This window comes from Prunus mume, linkage group LG3 (assembly GCF_029339155.1).
Source record: "Prunus mume cultivar Tortuosa linkage group LG3, ASM2933915v1, whole genome shotgun sequence".
Classification (NCBI taxonomy): Eukaryota; Viridiplantae; Streptophyta; class Magnoliopsida; order Rosales; family Rosaceae; genus Prunus; species Prunus mume.
The window spans coordinates 17,794,690-17,804,607 of record NC_142700.1 but is presented as its reverse complement, the minus strand read 5'-3'; the positions used below and the strand labels follow the sequence as shown (position 1 = coordinate 17,804,607).

General features: G+C 37.1%; 1 protein-coding gene across 1 annotated transcript; it reads right to left on the bottom strand.

Moving 5' to 3' along the window:
- Positions 1–4,469: 4,469 nt before the first annotated feature.
- LOC103342480 (scarecrow-like protein 21) lies at positions 4,470–8,322 on the bottom strand. The gene is made up of 2 exons (XM_008246105.3): positions 7,888–8,322; positions 4,470–6,733 (listed from the first exon to the last, which is right to left on the bottom strand). Exon 2 carries the CDS (start codon positions 6,566–6,568, stop codon positions 4,802–4,804), a length of 1,767 nt encoding a protein of 588 aa, XP_008244327.2. The 5' UTR covers positions 6,569–6,733; positions 7,888–8,322; the 3' UTR covers positions 4,470–4,801.
- Between the last annotated feature and the right edge of the window lie 1,596 nt (positions 8,323–9,918).

Here is a 9,918-nt window from a genome sequence, read left to right as displayed (position 1 = left end):
CGAAAATCCATTAGAAATAATAGGCCAGCAACCCAACGTTACGCACAAGCCCAGTCCAGCAGCTTGTGAAAAAGCTGTCATCGTGTTCCACCTCTGATGAGACTCCAAACTAGTCAGACAAAGGGCCAAGGCAAGAACCAGCAGAAATTTATGGGTAAAGGGCAAATACCCATCGGACAAAAGGCTCCACCCATCTCTTTCCCCATTACAAGCTTTGTTTTGAAAACGTTGAGAAAAAGCAAAGTGGCGCCTCACCCTTGTGGGGAGGTCCAGCTGCGTCAAAATCGTTGGAACCACAATGGTTCCTTTCCCATATGCCTTGATAGGAGAATTGCACCAAAATAAGACTAAGTAGGGAGCTACCAAGGGAAAAGGAAGAGGAAGACCAGACAAAATTAAGGCTCTTAACGTCTATAAAAGGAGGTTTTTGCTACCCAGAGAAACCAACCATTCAGAGGCATGACCAAGCTTTGTCAAAGCATCTGAGAATTCACTCAAGACACCCAATCTCCTCTTTCGTTCGTTTTCTTCTCCCTCTTAGGATAGGAATCGTTCTAATCTTGCTCTGTTCACTTCAGGCTCTGGTTCTCTGTAAGGAATTCATGTCTCTCTCTCTCTCTCTCTCTCTCTCAAATTGCTAAACTTGTGAAAGCTTAGCTCCCATGCCACAGGCTAAGCCATTAGTGAATTTATCATGCTTATTTGGGTGTTAGTAAAGTAATCCCAAGAGTGTTCTTTTAAAATCTCATCAGATTTTCTAAAAACTCTTTTGGGAGCTTGTTTTCGAACTCAGGCATTTGGGAGATTTTGTTCATCATCTTCTTACAGCAGCCCAAGCCCATTCGTCAAACTACTGGAACAAAAAACCCCCTACACCTCTTTAAAATTGAAGTTATGCTGTACATTTATTATATGAGTTTTGATATCTCTTTTATTGGGATATATCTTATTTTGTTTTAATTAGCCCTGAAATGTTTACGTTATTTTCTTTTGATAATAATAATAATTACGATTTATTTTAAAACAGTGTAGACTTTTTTGTGGGAGTTGATATTTTTTTTTTTTTTTTTTTTTTTGTCTTTTCTCAAAGGGAACTTTAATGCTATAATTTTACGTGTGGCTAATGTTGAGTAGTTTTTGTTTTATGTTGGAAAATGGTAGACCCATTTATGTAGTCTAATTGCATTGCTTTAGTATCGTAGGCTTTTCTTCTCACTTCTCTTGCCACAATTTGTGTGTGTTTTTAATTTCTTTATGTTCTAATGGGAAAGATTCATTATATTCATTTAGTGACATAATAATTTTTATATTCCCTTGGCAAAACATGTTGTGTCCGTGTGAAATTTGTTTTCATTATGAAAGTTTATTATGAGACTAACTTGTCTTCAATTTTGATATGAAAGCATGTGCAACTAATGATAATTTTGGTATAAAATTTTGGTAGAGACTTCTAATTGTCTTATAGGTTAATATTGAGAATCGACAAGATACAATTTCAACTTAGATATGTGATCATGATTTCAACCACTTGTAGTGCACAAAAGGGAGTATTTATAATTAAATATATTTAATGAATTAAGCATTGCATAGTTTGTTCATAGCTTCATCAGGTGCACTCAAAGTTTCAAAGACTGATGCAGACCCATATTTGAGTATTAATATTTGAGAGGTATTCAAATTATATGAATTTATATATAGTGGGATTTCAATATATACCAATGTGTATATAATTTCCAATTATACTAAGGTGAAACCTACTAATTATTTGTGTGCAAGATTGTGTAGGAAATATTTTAATAACATGCAGGTTTAAAGCGCGCTAAAATGGAGAACAAAGACATGACCTACATTATATATGCCTTGTGAAGGCTAGTTTTGATATGCATGCCTCATGGAGGAGGCTATTAATGCAAAATGTCGAGGGGGATGTGCTTAAGCCCATAAGGGAGTCATCTAGGGAGGTAACCCAACTTCTGTGATTGGCGATCCCATGAAGGAAGTTCAATGTGGTAGAAACAATCCATACTGCGTGACTCATATAGCACTCATAAAACTATGGAGATATCCTTGAGATATTCTTCTGCTCATCCCTAAGGCAAAAGTGCTATTTTATGTGACGTCAGGAAGGGATTTATCCCTGAATGAGTTTCGAGGCGGGCAAACTCCCGCAGGGTGCAAGTCACATGTACTCTTGGAGAACTCACCTAAGTGAGAGACGACGTAAGGCCGCGACTATGAGAATTGGGCTATTCTCTAGTAACTCTCATGAGAATCAAGCTTAACGCATGGCCATAAATAATGCTACTCCGCATCCAAGTCTCAACTAATACTATGTGTGGGATATATTGAAATTTGGTCAAAGGTGCCGAGTTCAATACTGTATACACTCAGGTTCCTCAAATGGAGACTCATCACTAAGTGTAGGTTCAAGCCCGGAAGGCACCTACACCTATTACATAGTATTACATTGCCCGTATATATTATATATTTTTCACTGTTTTTTCGTCATTGTAAAATTTTGAAAACCTTGTGGGGGATTGTTGGAATTTTAAAAGGTTTTAAAATTTTAACCATTTTATTTATTTAATTATTTTGGCTGTTTTATTTTATTTATTGTGGGGGTTATAAATATTTAATATTCATGTTTTATTTTTGGTTGGTGAATGTCTTAATTTTTTAGTTGATGAACTTTTATGATTGGTGAAGGTTACATGTTTTTGGATGCCTATAAAAGGTCACTCCTCCTTCACATCTGAAACACACACAATACACTATCAGAATATCACATACACATTCTAATTCTTTCATTTTCTACTTTTACATATATTCTCTACTTTATATTATTATTATTTTGGGCAATGGTTATGTGACTTGGATACCTATATCTGTCTATGAACGTGCTCATATCGGATCTTGAGTTTGTGTACAAGGGGTCGTATCTTAGAGTCTTGTAGACCATCAGTACCTGCACGTAGGGAGGCTACAAAGGCTTTAGGATAACGTCTTTGACGTGCTTCACCGTACCAAATTCACCTTCTTACTTATTATTTATTTTCCTTTTACTTACCTATTATTTTGTTTTCTTCATTTTCATTATACCTTTAAAGCTTTCCAATCTGTTTATATGTTATTCATAATATAAATGTTTTGAATTTGGCTTTACGGAAAGAGGAAAACTATTATTTTTTATAACACTTCTGCCATTCATTGTTACAGGAAGCAATATGAGGTTTCAGATGAGCAGGAAATAATTGATGCCTTCAACAAACAGATTGTGGATTCGTGGAAAGATATCAACGAGGAGTTCCTCAGACCAACCTCTGTGCCAATGCCTGTCCTTGTACTTGTTCTTAATTTAACAAGAGTGGTGGATCTCCTCTACAAAAAAGATGATGGCTTCACACATGTTGGAAAAGTCATGAAAGATAGTGTTGCTTCTTATTTCATTGATCCGGCACCACTATGAGCCTATGAGTTTGGATTGTATGTATGAGAAAGAAGAAAGAACTAGAGCTTGCTTTGCTTCTTATTGGAGGGCCTATTGGGTTTGATAAGTCCATGTTTCAAAATTCAAATAATGAGTGTTTACTGTTGATTTCTAAGATATGTTTGGGCTTTGCTTAATAAAGATATTCAAATTATCCATTACTTTTGCCTTACGTACGTGATGGAGAAAACTACTATAATTTTTGGAAAATTTAATGATTTTAAATGGATTCTAATACATTACATTTTAAGATGTCATGGTAGTTTGAACCTGAGACCTCTAGTTTGCAAATCAATGTCATCTTCTACAGGGTTAGACCCCGTTGGCGTGTTTGTTAAACTTAAGTGAAAAGGATATGTGTATGTTAAACTTGTGTATGGATTCCAATTACTTTTTTCAATGACATCATCTAATTGTTTCCGTATCATTTGTGAGTTTGAGTCTTCCATTTGTTGGACAGAATTCAACACAAACATTAGTTCATCAGGACCTTATGATTTAGACTGTTATCATCGAGTGATGTTATGTGATCATTGTTCCTTATTAGACAAGCACCCATCAACAATCAACACCGGTAAGCACCCATCTAACATTTGCCTTGACCGATTTAAGATTTTCCTAACTCATATTCTATGTTTATTAAGCATTGTTTTCGCTCATCGGTAGGCACTAAGTTTGTTATTGAATTACATTGATTATTTGTGAATTTTCTACAAATATAACAATTACACCCTATTTTCTTTCAACAGGGCTGCAATAGATAACAACCACAATTTTCCAACGGGGACGGAGATCATGCACCTCACGGGCTTACCAGAATATGAGGGCTGGCCAAGAAATGGGCTGAGGCTCTGATTGTGGAATCAGTTTTCAGCAGTTATCATGAGCTATGGAAGTTAAAAATGGATCACAAGTACACATATATACAACTCTGACAAAGAAACAAAAAATAAAATAAAAATTCGTTGTGACAAGAAGAACAGAAACAAAAAGCCCTGGATCACAAGTTCACATATATACAACTCTGACAAAGAAACAAAAGAACAGATAAACAGAATATGTATAAAGAAAAGCCGTAACAAGCTTGGTGGTATGTGATCCTTTTCTCTATCGGCTTATAAATGTCAGCCTTTCTAAGTATTAACAATAACCAAAACAACGTCATTGAAAATATAAAATGGCTGATACCATAGCGCTCATCACTGAACTAAAGCAAAGGGATGTGTGTTCCCACTATGAATCTATCAAGGAAAGGGAAAAAAAGAACCGAAGTGGTTATTTCTACTGCTACCTCTGTATCTTTATTTTATGTACTCAATGCCAGGCAGAAGCTGATATCAAGTTCCTGTCCTTCCATCCCAACAGCATAGCCCCGTCCCTCTCCACCAGCGTGTAATGCTCCGAATAACACCTCAGCAGACTCCTTATGACAGAGTTGACATATGAGCTCAATGGGTATTGCTGAAACCCTGCCATTGTCAACCTGGACTTCCACTTGCCAAAGAGCTCATGGCGTTCCACCCTTTCCTTTCCCTCGCAAGCAATGACGTTCACCATATCTCTTGCCAGACAATGCTGCTCCACGTTGATCCTCTCCTTGTTGTTCCTCGGCAGGGTCACGTCAATAGACTCAAACATTGCCAAGTAGTATTCTAGAGCTTCCACAAACCTATTGAAGAAAGGGGTTGTGTTTGTGTTTGACTCTTGCTCCACCAAAGTGGTCACTTTTGGAGATAGTGACTTTACCATTCTCAACAGCCCATCCCTCGGATTGTTCTCATCAACACTCTCATCTGGTGTGTGATGAAGCTGCAGGGGAAAGTTCACAGCAAGAGCCTCTCCATGCCTGATATCAAGCATGTCCTGTGTGACATCAGGTGCAAAAACTGGCACTCCATGAAATTCAAATGGGATGTTAAATTTCTCAGAGATAGCTTTCAGCCGTCTCCCAACTGCCTCCAATCCATCACCACGGGCATATTGAGAAAGAGGATCATCAATACCTGTAATCCGTACATGGGGTGCCCCACCGGGTCTTGCTGCAAGTGCTTGAAGGAGAGTCACCCACTGGGTTCCCTGAGCAATCTGGAAGTCTATAATGTGGATGCGGTCCTCATTTCTGCAGGCTTCAGCAATGGCCCCATTGGCTGCCATGTAACCAAACTTTAAATAGGGGCAGATCTCATACAGAATCTGCATGTATGAGAGCAAGTCATCGCTTTCAGGCTCTCTACACCTCCGGGCACGGTAAATATTGGCACCCGATGCCTCCTTCCTTGCTACCAGCCCTTCTACCAAGTAAGCTCCAAGTCGCTGGATTGGTTCTCCACTGACAGACACAGCCCCTCTAGCCTTTTCAATCAACTTATCAAAACTATCAATGTTGTTGTCAGAGAGAGCTCCAGCACATGCAATCAGCAATTCCTTCAGATTACCTGCTGTTAAACCCTTTAGAGACCCTTCATCTATTACTTTGTGACGTTTCTCAATCTGAAATTCACACAACTGCCTTTGCCTAGAGACAAAAGATGTCTGACGTTGAACTACAGGTGAACCCTGGTGCTCCTGGATCTCCTGGATCCATGAAGTGGACCTCTGTGTCTGCTGCTTGCTACTTTCTCCAAAAGAAGTGTTCGGTGTGGTGACTTCTTCTTCTTCATTGTCAGGCCCCATTAAAGTACTCTCCAGTTCCTGCAAAGCGTGTTTTATATCCTGGCTAGAATTTGCATCCTGTAACAAAGAAGACCTGCCAGAATAGAGCTGCAGACTGTCTCGACGACAGTCCACAGAAGGACTGAAGCTTAATTGATGAATGTAACTGTTTGTTTCAAATGAAGAGTTACAGGAAGGGCTAGCTCCTGAGAGATTCTCTGTGGAGCTGTGCTGCTCCTGACCGTCACTCAGTGTAGTAAGGGTATCAGAATCAAAGTGAGTAGAAAAGGGTGAATTTGGTGAATTCCCTATATCAAATTTCAGTGACCCCAGTAACCTTGTAGGTAAAGATGGAACAGTGGAATGTGGAGCTGTATATGAAAATCCTGCACCAGTCACACCAAATCCAAAATGTTGGTGCGAGTCCATGCTATGAGATTGGCATCAGCTATTCCATGCGACAAGAAATCCGATGGTATAATTATCAACTATAATAGCATCAGCCTCAGTGCTTTTCCCAGAAACAACTGTTGGCAGCTTTGCAATCTTCTAATAGGAATCAAAGTTCTGAACTTGCAAGATAACAAAATCAACCTGCAATATTGACACAGAAAAAATCCCATTAACAAGAGATTCTGAGGGGAAAACTTTCATATACCCAAACCTTGTGAAGCAGAAATTATCACCAAATCACAAACTCTCTTGTCTAAATGTTTTCTCAAGTAGATAAACATACAAAATAGAGACTTTTTTTTACACTTTTAACTCTTTAAGTGATTATTATTACGCCAGAAATCATACCTGGAATGTCTTTTATGGCATGGAATATTGCTTCTGCAGGTCATATGATCATATCTATACTAAGAATTCCCGGCTTTCCTAATTCCTAACACTTTTTCAAAACACATGGCAACATGACCACCTACCCCTTGACAAAAATCCCTCAAAGAAGCAGGGAAAGGCCTCTAGTTTTCCAAAAGCACCACTAGTCCTTCTATGGATTGGTTAGTTCACTAACAAATACCTACAGTGGAATTCTTTCTTTGTTTTTTTTTTTTTGGAAACAGACAACTATAGTGGATAGATAAAGGATAGGTATCAATAGATGGAGATTGAACCCTAGGGCCAGACCATGAATCAACCTCATAAATCGACCAAATACAAGAACAGTATGACCCCCAGTACAAAAGAAAGCAACAAAAACCAAACAAGAAAACAGTATTGCATTAAAATGGAGAACACAGTTCCAGAAATAACAAAACTATGTGAATCTATACAATTTATATGGTAATCCACACAAATGAATTAGAAAGATGAAAAAAACCAAAGAATTAACTTCCGAGTGGGTAAATTAGAAGTTTTTTTTTTCCATTTGGAACCAAAACCTTAAACCATACCCAGTTGAACTGATTTTGCAAAACCAATACTTCGAATCACAAAAAGGTCCAAAGTGACGCTCTGTTTTTGCTTTCTGAGAAGGAGATAGAAAACAGATGAAAACACCAAAAAACCCAAGATTTTCCTCACTCAGTCAAGCCCAATACCAGCTACCCGCTCCGATTTTTCCATTTCCCAAAACCCCAAATACACAAACAACACAAAAGCTCATAAGAATTCAGTTTCCACCCAACTTTCCTTTCACCTCAACTTTCTCAGCTACCAAACAAATCATGCTACAAAACCAATCAATTCAAACACACACCAACATATATATATGATATGAACAACTAATTTATATGAATAAATACCTTTGTCTTCTCTTTCTTTCTTCTGGGTATCTTTGGTCTTTGGCTTGGACTTCAAGTTCTGGTTGTGGGTAAGCTCCGGTTGGGTCCAAGACCCTGTCTTTTCAAGTTGTGGCAGCTCTGAATTTGCTGAGTTTTCGAAAGAAGAAAGGGAGGCTAGGCTTGGAAGGTATATATAGGAAAAAGAGAGAGAGAGAGAGGGGGTTTTTGACGGCAACTTTGTACGGAAGTAACAGTAAAAATGCAACTTTGCACGTTTGGATATGATCAGAGACCGAGAGGGTTTATATTTTAAGTTATAGGGTGACCTGTTGCGCCGACCACAAGCTCCAGTCATTGACCAACACAGAACATTCCTTGCTCTTTCTCTTCGTTTTTCTCCTTCGCTTGGGTTTTTGAGTTCTCCTTCTCTTCTCTTCTCTTTCTCTTCTCTTTCTCCTTCGCTTTGGATTTTTGGGTTTGTTGAAAGTCATGGTGGAGATGCCAGTACGCGCTTGTTATCAGGAAGTGAGACAGTGTTGAACAAAATTTTTTTTTTTTTTTTTTTTTTTTTTTGGGACTTTGGCTGGCCTTCTGTCACATCGTCTTCTAGTGTGAGAACTTCGAGAAGGTAAATCTAAGCGAATTTTCTTGAGAAGGAAGGTTTAAGATTTAATTAGGATCATGAGAGTTAAAACATGTCTAATTAAATTAAAATTATTATTATTATTTCTTCTACCTTGGACCATGGGTTGGAACTTGGAACCAATCTTTGAGCCTTAATAAGTGGACCTGAGTTTGACTTCGAAATACTTTGTCAAACTTCTTGACTTTTTCACGAACTTTTATTGTTTTAAACTCTCTATTAACTCAAAATTCAGCTTTTATAACCGAGTGTTTGTCAAGTCAACATAAATGAGTTTATGAACTCTAATTTTTTGTTTTTGACAAATCAAAGAGATACTGTATTTATGAATCACGCCACAAAGGCAATATAAATACAATAACTACAAGGTATTCACAAAGAGTTACAATCAATATGGAGGGATCTAATAGCAACATCAAACTCATACGGTATACCTCCACTCAAAGCCATACAGGACCAAAGACAGTTCATCATATATATATATATATATATGAGAATGTGTTTAATGCATGTCGTATTAATTTTATAAGAAGTCATCAATTGATATATGACGATGACACAAAGAAAAGAAAAGCGAATCTTCACATAGAACCCAATTAAACAGTAATTCTAAATCTCAAACATTTATTAGACTAAAGTACTTGACGGTGAAAGCGAATTTAGTCAGCTGATATATAAGTTACTTAATCTCAACCGTCGATCAGTATGCTATTTCTTAACATCCAAGTTGTTGGCACATGTGCAACTGTAAAAATCAACGACATGAATAATCCAACCGTGTTTGACCGATGACGATCACGTGACATAAAGCGTGACGAGTTTAATTAAAACTTAAATTATTAAATAATTAATTAATGAAGTGTCAAACAAAGGAGGTCGAAAAGAGCCCACGCCAGCAGTGACACTAATGAAGCATACGCGCTACAACGAGGGATTTATAAGTTTCTTTATTCTTTCCTTTGACTCTTTGACCTGACGTGGCATCCACTTCTTTCCTTGTCATAAAGACCAAAAGGCAAGTCTTCCAGGTTCTCTTTTATGATTTATCCCACATACCCCGTTGTCTCTTTTTTAACTGATGTATTAAGGGATGTTTTCTATTAAATGAATTTTTAAAACACACTCAAAGTTCATTTATAATATAACAAATATACTTTTAACTTCTTATAAATTATAAAATTGTCATTTGTTAAAACAAACCCAACCTCAAAACGTCATTAAAAAAAACTCAAAACATTCAATAGGACATCAAAGTAATTTAATAATTAAAATTAAATTCAATGTCATTTTTTGGGTTTTTTTTGTTTGTTTATAGAGAATTAAATGGCGTAAGATAAATCTATATTATTAATGCTAAGAATGAGTATATGACTAAATATCTCATATATTAACTACTTTCATCATAAGTA